Genomic DNA, 16,459 nt, shown 5'->3' on the forward strand with positions numbered 1-16,459 from the left:
ATTTCCTTTGTGCTCTGGTACTCAATGCCTCTACTAGAACTCAAAAGTTTTCGCTCATGTATTTGCCCTCCTTGGTGACTTTCAACTGGGGGTGATCACGTGACTCTCAGACGGCATCCAAGAGGACATGGCTTCCTTACAATATGGCGGCTGGATCTCTGTGTTTAGTGCTGAGAGAGCCAGCCAGACAAAAAATAATGCTATCTTTTAAGATCAAGTGTCCAAAATTTACATGATATAATTTCTGTGACCTTCTTTTGGTGGAGGAAGCCACAAAGTCCACGTAGTTTCAAAGGGAAAGAACTGAGATCTTGACCCTGAAGAGCAATTTCACAAATAAGGAAAATGAGCTGTCCTTGGTATGGCTGGCCTGAGACATTACTGTGTGCTATAGTGACTAAAGCTGCCAGTGCTAAACGGGAAAGCTGCCTGCTTTGGTTTGAATTACTCAAAAGTAGTCAAGCATAAACAAAGATGTGATTCTACATTCTAATGTGACGTGTGGCGTCCAGAAGTGATGAAGGGCTGGGTGTATACATACATCTCTGTTGCTGCTACTGTTTCTATGGTACCTTTCTACAGAAAGTTGCAGAATACTCAACCTTGGGTTGCTACCTAGCGATTGCCTTATAGTTTTAATAATGAATTCAGCTAGACTGGCTATAATAATTATTTGTAACTCAGTTCCTCCTGCTACTACATATTTTATGTGCATACATAAAATGTACGTGTTTAAAATATGTATGAAAAGTATCACTTAAGTCATAATATATATGATGGAAGTATATTCATGTGTATGTATTCTCTTGTCATGGTTGTCTTCTTCCAAATCTAATCTTTCACTCTATTTGAAATTAAATTATAAACCTTATACAATAAATGTTGCAGCCTTAGATTATTGATGCATGAATTCAGTAGCCTAGATAGATTTTGAAAAGAGATAATAAGAGGAGAAATATAGTTTAGTCATTAGGTGAAAGTCTGTCCTAGAACACTGTGACTTCTACTTTAATTATTAGTACAAACAGGTGTGTGTGTGTGTGTGTGAGTGTGTGCACGCGTGCATGCACTGGTCATAGGCTTGACCACAAGGGCTGGATTGTTCCTGGATTGTGCTTTTTCAAGGCTAGCACTTTACCACTTGAGCCACAGCCTCATTTCCAGCTATTTTTGTGATTAGATACGAGTCTTAGGGACTTTTCTGCTCAGGCTGGCTTTGAACTGTGAACCTTAGATCTCAGCCTCCTGTACAGCTAAGATTAAAGGCATGAACAACTGGCTCAGGCAGTACAATTTTTAATCCCGGCCCTAAATATGGCCAATATTTTTGTTTGTTTTTAAGGCTATATAACACAAACTGGGTAGCTTAAATAATAAAAAGTGTAATTTCTCACGGTTCTGGAGCTAGACGTGTCAGTTTCAGACATAACTAGAGCTTGTTTTTTCCTATGGCTTCTCTCCTTTATGCGGTTTCTCTGTGCTTTCCTAGGTCTTCCCAATAGATGTTGTTCATATGTTACTCACTTCTTGAAAGGACATCAGGTGTAATGACTCTCTTTAGCTAGCTACTCTGGAGGCTGAGATCTGAGGATGGTGATTTGAAGCCAGTGTAGGAAAGTCCATGAGAATCATACCTCCAATTAACTATCAAAAAGCCAGAAGCAGGGATGTGATTCTGGTAGTTCACTAACCTTGAGCCAAAAAAAAAAAATGCTTGGTGATATTAGTGATAGCACCTAGGCCCTGCATTCAAGCCCTAGGGTTGGTATTAATATATATATATATATATATATATATATATATATATAAGGACATCAAACTCTTGAATCAGAATGCACATTAATGGCCTGTTTTAACTTTGTCACATTTTTAAAGACCCTACTTACAAATAATTTCATATTCTGAGGTACTAAGAAGTGGAATTTGAGCATAAGACTTGAGGGGGACACATTTCAACCTTTAACAGTCATTAAATAATAGTGATGATTATTAATGTCACATAAAACTTTGTAGCAAAATTCTTACATTAGAATTAGGAAAGACTTTTGAATACTTATTTCATGTTAAACCTTCAAAAAATGGCTATTTCATTTGAAGTTAGAAAGGTACATTTTTTTTGCCAGCCCAAGCGTATTAATGAGTTTGAGTTATAACAATACAATAAGTAGATAACCTTATAAAAAGAATTCAACTGCCTTTTAACTTTTATCTATCACTGGTAAAGTTTCAGTTTTATTGTACAAAAATTTTGCACCATAAAATGTTTGTGGAAGTATGATCTGAAAACCAGTTAAAGCAGAAAGTAAATAGATTACAAACGTGCTATTTCCAAGAACAAATTTTGAAATTGCCTAACAGCTGTACAACCCTATGTTATAAAGTACACAGTAGGAAAAGTTCAAGAACTTGGATCCTTTTAGGTATGCTGCCTTTTATGTCGAATAATTTTGTCCTTTTTCAAGACATACTTATTTTCATGTGTACCTTTGTATTCTTTTCTCTATAATTAGTCACTTCACAATATTAACTGCTATAATTTCTTGACCTCTTTCTTTAAAATCAATTCAATATTCTACCACCATTCAACAATACGGTGATACAAAAAAAGTTTTGAATTTTAAAAAGCTTCCTAATTAATCTGAAGGACGTAATTTCCTTAATTTATCAGTTCTTTCATCCTGATATATTTCTCTTTGCTTTCTGGTTTTTATAATATACTGAGACATAGGTTTCAAGCAATAAAGAGAACAAGAAAATATAGAATGTGAATATGAATTTGACAGAGATGTTTTAACACTTTTGAGTACTATGTACACAGCTTTGCTTACCTTTTCCCGGACCTGTCATGTTCAGTGGTAAGAAGCTCTCACTATTTCCCGCTTCTTTACCTTGGTAGTATTGTCAGCTATCAACCCAATCTTGTTCCTGAACTCTTGTATTTCCCAGGTTATTTATTGAAAGAATAAAGCTGTTGGTGTTACTTCTTTGATATTATCATCTGGACTGAATACTACGGATTTAGAGTTGCTCAGAAATTCTTACAGTATTGACAATATTTCATCGCCAAGCTCACTCCTCCTTACTGTTTTGGATCATGTGTGGCAGGCCCCAACTACACATTTCTCCAAATATATAGCACTGTCTCACATCTCTTTGCCTTTGACCACCCTCTTTCTTATGCCTGGCTGGTATCTTTGCTTCGCTCCGATCCTCCACTTCATTTTCCTTCAATTTCTCATTCAATTTTGTAAATGTGTTGGGGCTACCTTTGTGTTCAGCACTTGTGACAACTATCAGGAATGATCATCAAGCGGCCGCCTTAGTGTTCTAGTGCTGTTGATGGCTTTCACTGACAGCTGTGACTCCACTGTGTGTCAGGACCCTTCCATGCTTAAAGTTACCATCTGGCCAAGGTTTTATCTTCATCAGTTATAAAGTGGTTCAGTGCCAGCTACTGCTTTGTCGCTACCGCCTCGACCAGAAAGGAAGACGCAACACCGAACTCTTCTCTCTGCAGTTTATTCAGGACCTTTGAGCAATCTTCTGACCCCAACCCCGGGGAGAATTCCCCACAGCCTTAAGTACCCGCTGGGTAGCCAACCCTGATACGCCACGTGGGAACCACCAATAGGTTCAGGTGCGCAGAAGCAAGCCAGATTCTTTGCCTTAGCCATATAAGGAGTTGTTTACCACAGAGAGCACTGGCCATTGGAGGGCGGAAGCCAGCGCCATCTTCCAGGTGCGGCTGCACGCAGCTCTCTACACTGCTTCATGAATATGTGTGTCTGATTTTATACAATAGGTATTTGTGTGTGTGTTACATGCACATGCACACACACACACACACATACACACATGTACCAGTAGTGAGGCTTGAAATCAGGATCTCATCTTGTAACTTAGCTGTTTTGTTCAAGGCTAGTGTTCTACCACTTGAGCCACATTTCCACTTCCAAGTTTGTTTGTTTTTTGGCCAGTTGTGGGGCTTAAACTCTGGGCCTGGGCGCTGTTCCTCAGCTCTTCAGTTCAGGGCTAGCGCTCTACCACTTAAGCAACAGTGCCACTTCCATCTTTTTCTGCTTATGTGGTGCCGAGGAATCGAACCCAGGGCCTCAGGCATGCAAGGCAAGCCCTCTACCACTGAGCCACCTTCCCAGCCCCTACTTCCAGGTTTTTTTTTAAATCTTGTTAATTGGATTTATGTTGTTAATTGGATTTTTCTTCCCACCCTGGCTTCAAACCTGGATACTCATATTTCAGCCCCCTGAGAGGATTACAGGCAAAAGCTACTGATATCCAGCTACAATGTATATTATTTAGAGTCATGATACAGCTGTATCATTGACATACATCTTATCTGGTTGTTTTTAATTCCTCTTTCAATTCTGGACTCTTATTTCATCAAAATCCTCTGTAAGAACTGAATGAAGGATGCTAAGTCAAAGAAAACACTTAGAAGTTCATCCAGATTCATATTTATAATGTTATGGTTGATTGGTAAGTTTAAAGGCTAGAGAAATGGAAATAAAATAAGAAATATACAGAGATCTTTTCGTTTACTTGTTTGACAAAGGATTGACTTACATGTTTGTGGAGAGTGGATATTTGAGTCCCGCTATATAGAGGTAGCCATTAGGTAGGGCAAACTTTAGCTTTTGATAAGGGTAAGTGTTTTTACCTTTATCAGAAATCCTTGACTGCTCTTGCCACTTTTCAACTGGTTGCTTCAAGCCATCCAGATTATCTATAATAATCTCCATTACTTAAGTTTTTGGATTTGAATCATATGGATAAAATATCTCTAAGTTGTAGGCTTTTTAAGTTGGTGTCTGCAATGAACAAAACCATCAAAACCAGTTATAAATAATGGTTGCTAATGTTTTAAAAGTTCCTTTGTTTGACATTCTATCAAGCACTGTACACACATTTTTTCATTTCATTTTAACAACAACCAAAGTCAAAGGAATTGTTCATATTATACTAATGGGAGCACAACTATAAAGAAAGATAAATTTTATTTCAAAAATCTGTTCCAATAGAAGATAAGGTCTACAGAATAATTTGTCTCTCAGATGTATTTAGTTGAATAATTGGTCCCCAGATATTTATACTAGAAACACTAAAACTCAAAGTATCATAGTAGTTAGCCCAAAATTGTTCCGATACATGTATTATTTGACAGCTTTATTTCCAAATTGACCATGACACATAAATTTGACCCAGCATGAATCAAATATTCCTCATCAAACTCTTGTCATGGTAATGCATCTTGAAGTACATTTGTTTCAAGAGCTAATTTTTCTTTCTTTTTTAAAATTCTGTACATACCATGAAATGCCACAAAATGAAAATTAGTGTTATTCGTTTACCTCAGCCCTCAGGGAATCAAGAAGAGGCTGAATGTTATTAGATATAACATCTGGATCAAAGGGAACAGTAGAAGCACGCTGAAGTACGCATCACAAAATAGACAGCAAAAATTCCTATTGAGTAACTTCCAACAATTACCAAACCGACCACATGGTGACAGGTCTTATAGACGCTGAAAAGCAATACCACAATTCTCTATCTTGGAATTTGACCTACATGGCAGGGCTGAAAATTCAGTTGAAAAATTTGGCCCATGGGTAAAAAATGTTGATCCAGATCTATGCTCCACATAAATGTATTTTTTTTGTCAGTTATATTCACCAGTGATCTCAAACACATGGGACAGAAGGAAAAATCAGCAGCAACCAGTTACAACTAAGTGTGAAGTTATGTATCTATAATTGTATCGCATTTTGTCTTATCACTGGCCAGTCAATCTCAATTGAAGCCATAGGAAAACAGTCCTAAGTTGTATGTCCTGAGACGAAATTCTCAGTCCTTGTCTAGTGAATCAAAGCTGTCTTATGAGACAAACTGCTTATTATTTACAGTATTTTTGTTTCAGATAAAGAATTCGCATGTACAGATAGTAGTCAACTGAAGCATAATTCAAAAAAGCCTTTTACACTTATCCTATTTCTTCAGGACACTTGAATTATTGAATGGAGTTAGCATGAAGCATGATCAAAGTGTGAGAATGGAGACAAACTGATTGAATTCTGGTTTTGAAAATCCTTTAATGCGTAACAATGAAAATAATAAAACTGCTAATGCCATAAACTTTTCTGAGTTGTACAAAGAGCACGGTACACGCCAATGTATAATACCGCATAGAATTGTACATACAATTAAGTTTCCTGTTGGTTAAGTAAGTTTTACTCTTCTGCTAGGTGAAGATTTACCAGTGAGCTCTATGACCAATGCATGACTCTTAGAAATTTGGAAAGGAAAGAAGGAAAAGTGAACACTCGATTGATAAAGTCAAAAGCAAATTCCTTTAAGGCTACTCATTACTAGGGCACTATGTTGGTGAATTGGGGTGATGATTTGTATTCATCAATAAAAATGAGTCAAATACAATAAAATGTTACAAAATGTATGCATTGGCACCTTCAGTTATTTGAATGTGCTAGTGTTGTCTGAAAGAAAAAACAAATGCTTCCCTAACATCTTTGGCATCTTGTCAAATGTAAATAAATGGCTTTTTCAGTGTTTTCAAGCTGATTTTACACATTAAAACACCAGTCAAGAGAGAAGGCCAGTAATTAAGTAAAAGGGTTTTGATGTAGCAAATGGGACAAAAAAGGAGCCTAATGTCGTCAATGTCTAGATTTTGCATCTGTGTTTATTAGGAGTCTTGAATGAAGCATTCGGAGGATCACAGCAATGGTGGGCATCCTGCCATGGGACAGGCCATTATTTGTGGGGTAACAGCTGGATACATGACAAAGCCAGATGACTCCCACTTTACCACAAAATTTGCCAGTTTCTGACTGAGCAGTCCCCAGGAGCTTTGGACATATTTATAACTAATTATTTAGAAATAAATAGGCTGAAGGCTTAGAATCAAATATTACAACATATAATTCTTATTTATTTTGGTAGTGCTGAGCTATGAACTTGGGCATGTCTCTCCCCTGCAACACACCCCTGTTCTTTTTAACTTTAGTTTTTGCTTTACTTTTTTGGTGTGTGTGTGTGTGTGTGTGTGTGTAACACTTGAGCCACAGACCCACTTCTGGCTTTTAGAGGTTTTAGAGATTAATTGGAGATAGCCTTAAGTCTTTCCCACCTGCCTGGCTTTGAATGGCAAAAGCTCCAATCTCAGACTCCTGAATCACTAAGAATACAGTTGTGAGCCTCTGGTGGTTGACTTAATTTTAGTTTACATTTCAGTAATGCTCACATGCTTCTCCCTGGGCTGTCTTACTCTACTCCCAAAGAACTTGGGTCTACCACACCACATCTTAAGAGAGATAATGCTTGTCACTATTACATACTTTTCTTCTCCTTTAAACAATTATTTGCATAATCTCATGATTAAATGTCAGTTCTTCAGATTGGAACTTTATTTTTGTTCTTATGAACTGATCGTTCAAACACCAGACTTTCTCTCTATACAGATCTAGTCTTTTTAGCTGTGATCTTATCATCATCTTCTGATTAGTTATCCCAAAGGTCCCACCAGTCTAGAGGAAATGAGGGTGTTGATTTTTTTTTTCAGTCACCTTTGCTGTGACCTTGCCTACTAACAGAGGCTTATATAGAATTTTGTATATTTCCCTCAATCCATCTACAATACAAAGTCTTTCTGCAGAAGAGGAAATTTGGCATGTGAAATTTGTAGCTTGGTATTTCAAATGGCTATTTACATTTATGGTGAGAAAAAATAGTTTAAAAAAGTATCAATTTTTCAACCCATAGATGCTGCAAAGCTACTTAAATATACAGTGCCTAACCTAAATATTCAATGTCTGACTAATACTGGTATTATAAAACAAAAGTTTTGTTAGATTGTTAATTGCTACCTTCTCTGTATACTTACTTTTTTTTAAAATTTAGAAGTGAATGGAATTTTCTATATATTTTTAAAACTAGCTTTATATGTACAGTTAAATGGGTTTCTGATTATTTCATTCTGCTTTCCCTAAAGGCATAGGTTTCTCTGGCTTTAATCAGAATAGTGAACCATGTTTGTTTGATGTAATTAAGAAAGCACAGAGGTCATTATTGTCTCAAACTAGAATTCCTATTTTTTTTGGATGGATCTATACTTGTCATTCTTATCCAGTCACAAAGGTCAGAAGTTAAATGTTAAAAGCCTTTGGTAATATGTAAATAGATTATTTTTTTATGGGGCATTTTGTGAAATGAGTAGCATCACTTAAAAAAAAACATTTACAACAACCAATTGCATTATTCACTTATAATTAATGCCCATGCAAAAATGTATTTGGGGGGATAGGAAGGAACAACATTTTGCAAAGAAAATGGAATTTAATTCGATTAAATCTGCAGAATGGTTTGCATGAAGGAATTTCAAGGAATTCTAATATCAGTATTCAATGTGTTTATTCACCTATGCTTCAATGAATATATTTCAGTGTGTATTTATTTTTCTTGTCTATGTAAGTGAAAAACCACCAGAGTTAATCACATCTTCAAGTTAAATTGCTCAACCTAAATCTGGAAATCTTGTGGCAAAACAGAAGTCATTATTAGGTTTGAACTTGAGTAGTGGAACATTGTCATCTAGTCCTTAAGCCATCATAGGGACTTGATTGTGGCGGGAAGTCATTTTTCCATTCCTGCTGTGCTTTCCAGAATGCTTCTTTCAAGACTCAGCATGACATGAAATGTAAAATCTAAACACTAAGATTTTACTCTTGTTGTCCAGCATGCAGCATCAAAGATATTTTATTTAGATGTTGAACTTTTTGCTTGTTTTTTTAGGCCCATGAATAATGTAAAAATAAAGTATGTTTGATAAAAAAATAAAGGTCAAGTATGTTTTGCATTTTAAAAAGTGTTTTAGGGGCTGGGAAGGTGGCTCAGTGGTAGAGTGCTTGCCTTGCATGCATGAGGCCCTGGGTTCGATTTCTTAAGCACCACATAAGCAGAAAAAGACAGAAGTGGCGCTGTGGCTAGGCTTGAGATGAAGAGCTGAGGGACAGTGTGCAGGCCCAGAGTTCAAGCCCCATGACCCACAAACAAACAAAAGGAAAAGTGTTTTAAAAAAGAGGATTTTGAAGGGAAAAATGAAAATATGATACTAATAATAATTGAAAAAGTTGAATCTCCTGTTTTCATATAATCCAAGCTTCTAGCTCCTGTATTGCAGTAGGTAAGGTACTGTGTCTGGATCAACTAGATACCACTTTCAAATACAGGTTTTCATGATTTCCCGTCACATCGGTCTTTTTTGTTCAGTGCTCTGGGAACCTTTCTTCATACAGCACAAAACCTTTTGATTTTTTTATCTAATTTTTTAAATTTAAATTTAATTGTCATGGTGATAAATGGGGGGGTTACAGCTACATAAGTAAGAAAATGATGAGTACATTTCTTTTTGACCAGTGTTACCCCCTCCCTCATTTTCTCCCATTTTTTCCCCTTCCTAATCCCTTCCCTCACCAGGTTGAAAGTTCATTTCCAATGTTGTGTCTAGTGAGTATCAGTGTTGAATTGGTTCATTCTTTGTCCCATCATTTCTGGATTCCCCTTCCCTTCCCTCAATCAGAAAAACTTGTATCCAAGGCAAAGGGTACAGAAATAATAAACAATGACAACAGAGAATAAAGGGAAAAAAGAAATAGAAAAAGAAATATTTTATTGTACTGCAAACAGTACAATAAAAACCACCTTTTGTTAAAGTGAACTTTTCCTTTGTTTTATATTATTAAATTTTACTTGAATGTAGAACACATTTTTCATTAGTTAGTAATAGTCACATCATTCTCTCATAGTAATTTATATATCTACTGGATAAGGAGAGACTGAAAAAACATCCAATTTGTATGTGGAGTAAATTGTATTTATTTATATGATGGCCATTATAAAATTTTGGTTTAGGTTTTAAGTCTGAACACTGGTTCAGAATATGATTAGAACAAAAATATCAGTCAATACTTCCTTATGTTTTGTTTTGCTGAACTTTGACTCTGGATTTTCAAATGCTGGCAACAACTTTTCCATTATAAACTCCAAATGAAAGAGCAATTGCTCAAGGTCATACAACTAGTGAGTGGAAAGGGTGTGGGAAATGATCATTAAGGATAGTTTAATGATAATGTTTTAGGTAAATTACCTCTTTTTATTCTGCTGAAAATATCAAAGGGGAAAAAGAAAAGGTGAGAATAGGAGAGGAGAAATAATTTTGACATTTACAACTTTCTTTTCATGAACCAGTATGCCGGGAGGATTCCTACCACTCTGTTATGTCCTGTGCCGCGGTGGTTCTCACCCCAATGGAGCCCATGATCGAAGTGAAGAAAAGAGAAGAACTAAAATTTCCTGAGCCTTCCAAACAGTAAGTTGCTCTAGAATGTTGCAGGCCTAGACATCCATGAGGTAACTGATCAATGGTACTGCTCAGAAACTGATTCATTATGAATGTTGTAGTGTTGAAGGAAATGGATAAAATAGAAATGAATGGTGTATAATAATGTATGGAAGCAACCTATTCTGTAGTCTGACTAAGTCACTGGATTCCCATAACTTTGCGTATGTGAACCACATTGTATGTCAGTTTCATTTTGTGACCTCACCTTAGGGATCTGGAGAAGTCACTACCTTCACCCTAGTTTGGGAGACCACATTTCTGGGTTTCTGATTTCACTGTTGTACACTTCAGTGGTCTAAAAAGCATTAGTTTATTTTAGCATAAACTTCTTAGCCTATGCTTGTTTTGCATTTAATAAAGGATGTAAGTTACTTTCCCAATTATTATTGTTATTAGTATTAGTATTAATTAGTGCTGTCCTGGGACTTGAACTCAGGGCCTGGTCAGTCCCTGAGCTTTTATGCTCAAGACTAGCACTTTATTACTTGAGCCACTTCCACTTTGGCATTTTGGTATTGAATTGGAGATGAAAGGTTCAGAGACTTGTCTTCCTGGGCTGGGTTCAAACTGCAGTCTTTCTGGGTAGTTAAGATGGTAATACTTCACATTATTTAAATATATGATACCTTAAGTGGACTTGCTTGGAAATAACCACAAGAGGAATTTGTGATTGATGGCAATATATTTCTCTTTTTAGTTCTTGTTTCTCTTTTATTGGCGCAATAATAATTGTAGAAAAATGTTTCGTTGGGGGTATTTCTATACATGCATATAATGTATCTTGATCGAGTTTACATCTTCTATTCATCTTCCTAATGACCCAAATTGCATTTCTTGATCTGGTGCTACTTGCTGGGAGTGTGTCCATTTTGTGAAAATATACCAAGCTGCAAACTTGGAAGATATCCCTCTGTTACTTTGCAAATATACCTATGCTCAGTAAAATATGTTAAATCACAAAGATATATATTATATTTATTTTGGTCACTTAAATTGTAGAATCACATACATTCAAACTTGACCTTAAACAAATCGTAGATTCTTTTTCCCATAATGACTGAGAAGAATTAAATTTGTGGTGCCAAATATCATATACATGGACACAAAACAAACTGGAATTAAATGGATAGAAATGCAACAGCTGCTACTAATTTTCCAGAGACAATAGAGAGTAAGTTGCATGTTCTTTGTGATGTTCCTTGTTATTTGACCACTACCTTAACTACCTGGACACATCTGGTATTTTTTTTTTAATTACACTGTGTTCTAAATTGTTTGCTCTTGGCATATTGTCCTACTGGATAATCAGCTCATAAAGGCAGTGTTTCCCAGAACATGCTCATGTTTGATACTCTTTCTGAAATCAATTAGAAAATCCATTAGTGTTATGTCTGTTCAATAATATTGAATCAAATGGAGCAATGTATATATTTGATTGCATGAAGATATTCAGTGTTAATATTCTCATTATAGAGGAAAGAAATTCTAACTACTTCATGAAGTAATGATTGTAATTCAGTTTTAATACGATCTAAAAAGTGAAAACAATTGAACTGCTTTTAATATAGTCTAAATTTTAGGTTCCAATAGCCTCTTTTGCCTAATAGGAAGAAAATTACGTCTCATATTTGCCATTAGAGTGTGCAAATGTATTTTCCTGCAATATGCTTGTGAGTTTAAATAAGTTACCTGTGTGTTCGTACTGTGGACCTGAAATTATTTTAGATTATCCTGCAGTCACTAATCAAAACTGGTGGCTACTTACAGGTCTTTTCTTCCAATTTTTAGATGCATTTATAAACATTCTTTCTACCCGGGATGTCCATATAGCGAACAGAACTTACCATCTCTTCCTTCTGTTACCCTAGTTTAGTCTGAGACTTTTCTATATTTAGATTTTACTCTCTCATTTAAATATTCTCCCTTGACAGTACCATTAATTCATAGATATTTCATTAGTCCTTGCTTTGGGGAGTCAGAGGGACTTTGATAAAGTTCCCAGTGCTGCAGTTGATTACCTGGATATTGTGGATGTTTTTCCAAGTTCTTTGTGCTTTATGTTTCCGGTACATTAATTGGAGTGATGCCACCAGGTTTACTGTCAGGGTTTTGTGAAGGGTGCTGTTGATGACCTGAAATTGAATAAATCACAAAGGGTCAGTGCTGTTGTTCCTGCTGAGGGAGTCTTCAACTATCAACATTCCTTTCCTGAAGGCCATCTGAATGAATGCAAGCCCAACCATTAACATAGTTGGCCAGACTTACCTAACTAATCTTCTCACTACAATCACTTAAATGTGTCTAAAAACAAACTTAAAGTCAGCCCAGTTTCTCTTAAAATCTTGACCCTTAGATTTAAAAGCTGAACTCCCTCTGCAAGGGTAGGGAATGTCTGACTGTGAGGGCCATATCAAGCCTGAGAAATCCTCTCATCTGGACGCGCCAAGGCCACCACAGGCCGGCCCTCCAGGGAGATTACTAATACACGAGGAGCCTTGGCAGAAGAAGGCTCGTCCACTTCTGAAGCTACCACACTTAAGAAAATGATGTTTTTCTTCCCCACATCTCACGTTCAATCCATCGTATGCAAATGAGCACCTCATAAAATGTACATAAACGGCAAACTCTAGAGGGAATGGAAGACTTTCCATATGTGGTTTTTCCATGTTCTTTTGTGTTTTATTGAACAAAACAAAAAGGTTGTTGAAATCTGTATTGTGACTGTCCGTATTGTGACTCTGTGTCTGACTTGAAAGGTTTTTTTGGGGGTCTGGTCATGGGGCCTGAACTCTGGGCCTGGGCACTGTCCCTCAGCTCTTCAGCTCAAGGCTAGCACTATCATTTGAGCCACAGCGCCACTTCCGGCTTTTTTCCTTTTTGCTTATGTGGTGCTGGGGAATCGAACCCAGGGCCTCTGGCATGCAAGGCAAGCGCTCTACCACTGAGCCACCTTCCCAGCCCGACTTGGAAGGTTTTTAAAGGCCATGGCAAAGTTCAAAACAGAAAGGTGCAAAAAAGAAATAAAATTATTACATTGCTTTTTGTCTATAGTTTTCCATTTTTCTTTTATATTTACACTCAATTTCATGTACGGAAATTCAGGAATGCTGTGCGATTTGATTTGTGGAGATGAGGCATTACCTAACCATGCTGGCATTCATTGCCCGTGCTACAACACCTCCTTGGGGTGGTTCACGTTGACATGATGGAGGAGCACAGAACTTCTTCTGAAGGTCGTTGTGTCTAGTATTTACTACGAAAATCTTATTGTTAACAAATCACTAGCAGCAACCTAATTTATTCTTTTTTTTTTTTTCATTTTGTTGGTTGTGGGGCCTGAACTCAGCCTGGGCGCTGTCCCTCAGCTCTTTAGTCAAGGCTAGTGCTCTATCACTTGAGCCATAGCACCACTTCTGGCGTTTTCTGCTTATGTGGTCCTGAGAAATCAAATATATGCAAGGCGAGCACTCTACCACTGAGCCACCTTCCCAGCCCCCCTAATTTATTCATAAAAGGAACTTAAATCACCCTGGTTAAAGTTCTATCCTCCTTTTATGGTTTATCTGAATAAATAATGTATACACTAAATCTAGAAAAGTTTAGTACTTTCTCAAATGCTGCTTCATAAACTTAGTAGTTGCATTGGGGACATACCAAAGAATATATTATTCGTGGTTTTCCAACTTCCTTTTACTAATTTCAGGGAGACGTGCCTATTTATATTTTCAGGAAGATAGCCATCAGCTAATTTCAATCCACAAAAAATAGGTAATTGTAAAGTACTTGTCTGACCTTAGCACTTATGCTTAGAAATGAGAATTTTGTGGTGATCTACAAGTGCTGTGAAACTCAAGTGTTGAATGAGAGAGATGGACAAGAATCAATTAATTTCAACAAGATATACAAAAACTGTAGCTCTGAAAACTGGCAGTAGTGTTTCGGTATGTCTGGCTGTGGGGTTGTATGGGAAGGAGTCTGAAGATAGCCCTGAAGGTCAGGAAATTGTCCCAGTGGTTCATTCGGTTTCCAGCTGCAACCCCTTCCTCATCACCAAAATTCAAATGAGACAAAGATTCATTTCTACCAGGAGTCTATTCTTCCACAATCCCCGTGCCCAGAATTTCCTGCTAAGGGACCGGGCATTCCCACCTCTTCCTTGTATAGCTGTGGCCTATGGACTAAAGAGGAACAGATAAGTACTCTGGTGCTGGACAGAATCCCAAAAGGCAGCTGAAGAATTCACCTTTATGACTTTGAGGCCCTGAGTGTGCAGAAAGAACTATGAAGCAGGAAGGCAAAGTAAGTTGCTTAGATTTGGAGTCAGCAGAGCTCTCTCCAATGATGTCACTTGTGAGGGATTAGTTAGTATCTTTCCACATTTGCCACCATCTCTATCTCCTTATGGAAGATAAGATGTCATCATTGGCTGGTTTCTAAGAGTTAAAAAATTAAAAACTTGGCTTTTTTTCAGGTATTATGTATGGCTTAAAGAAAACCAGCAGATTTTTGAGGCAAACAGGAAAAAATCATAGAAAAACTGTTGTCCTTGATTGATAGCATAGTTATTCCGTCTTTCTTCTGTTTATTGCTCCTCAGAGAATCAAAATATTTGGCCTTTGAGGAGTCAATCTGTCAAGTCAGGAAATCCTATTGTAACATTTGCATCTGGTTTGACAATCCTTCTTTGTGCATAGAACACACAAGTGCTGCTTTTCTGACAAGTTGGGACAACCTGATAAGAGACTAAAGTACTCCTGATAGTGTGATACAAATGTAAATGTATCAGATCACTGCAAAAGATGGCAGGTGCACTGCCAGGGCTGTAAAAGCAGCTTGGATGTGTCAACGAAGGCCTGTGGACAATTATGCACACACACACACACACACACACACACATACACACACACACACACACACATCATATCAAGCTATGGAGAGATTCTATTGTTATCTAATTGAAATACTTCATATTAGTGCCATCTTCCATTTAGACGTAGCTTGTGTTTGGAAAATGTCTGTATTGCCAAATACTAATTTCTTATTTTTCCTTGTCTGAGGAGAGAGTGACTACCAGAAATCTGAAATTTTATCTCTACTTGGCAAATAGAAGACATGGAACAAAGATTAATCTTATTGAAATCAAGTATGCCCTGCACAAAAGAAGGACAATAGTGTGTGTGTGTATGTTTAGAATTGTTTAAAGTATACAGTTTTAAAATGTGAAATACAATAGTATAGGATACAAAAATAAGAAGGAACAATACAATACTAATAGATTGAATATCTCTGTGTAAGGAAAATGGGCGAGGATAGGTCTGTAAAATTACATGTTGCATGTGGAATGCATGGTTTTGTTTATTTCTTCAAATATAACCTGAACAAATAGGTGATTATTTGTTCTTCTTTACGTGTGTGCCAGTGTTGGAACTTGAACTCAGGACCCGTCACTTTGGATCTCTCTTCCAATCCATTTGTTTGTGTGGCTGTTTGGGGATTAAGTACCATGATGTTTTTGTTATTTAACACTATAAAATCATTGTGTTTCTTTAATTCAGAGCGCTCTGAGTCTATTTCAACATTATCATTTAGATATTGAATACTTGATATTTGAAGATATCCCACAGAGCTCCAAATTGTAAATTTTATTGCATAGGATTGAAGGTTTGTTTTAGCAAGGAGTCTGAAAAACAAGCAACTAGACTTTAGATGGGGCAAGACTCTGTGTCTTTAACACTAGTGCTAATGCTTGTAATCAAACACTGTTAATACAGAGAAGTCACAATGAATAAAATCTAAACACAAACATTTAAAATGTGACAAAGCTTACATACCTTTGTATGGCTTATTGAAGGATCAGTATTAAACATTAATATACTCAGAACTCTTTGAACTAAAGTATCTCTACCATTGACAAAAATCAACGTTCTTATAGACTAATTGATTCCTGTGTAAATTCCTGTATTTGAACACCTTTGTTACAGAAACTACTGGATGGAATTGCAATAGTCTACATTCTTCACAGTTGTT

The 16,459-nt window shown here is 36.7% G+C and overlaps 1 protein-coding gene across 1 annotated transcript in view; it reads left to right on the plus strand.

Moving 5' to 3' along the window:
* Ccser1 (coiled-coil serine-rich protein 1) overlaps positions 1-16,459 on the plus strand; it is a 401,729-nt gene that overhangs the window by 141,427 nt on the left and 243,843 nt on the right. Inside the window, exon 5 of the mRNA XM_013029707.1 lies at positions 10,279-10,399. Within this exon, the coding sequence (XP_012885161.1) occupies positions 10,279-10,399 (121 nt within the window). The remainder of the gene's footprint in view (positions 1-10,278; positions 10,400-16,459) is intronic.

The sequence above is a fragment of the Dipodomys ordii genome, unplaced genomic scaffold (genome assembly GCF_000151885.1).
Source record: "Dipodomys ordii isolate 6190 unplaced genomic scaffold, Dord_2.0 Scaffold122, whole genome shotgun sequence".
In the NCBI taxonomy this organism is placed as follows: domain Eukaryota; kingdom Metazoa; phylum Chordata; class Mammalia; order Rodentia; family Heteromyidae; genus Dipodomys; species Dipodomys ordii.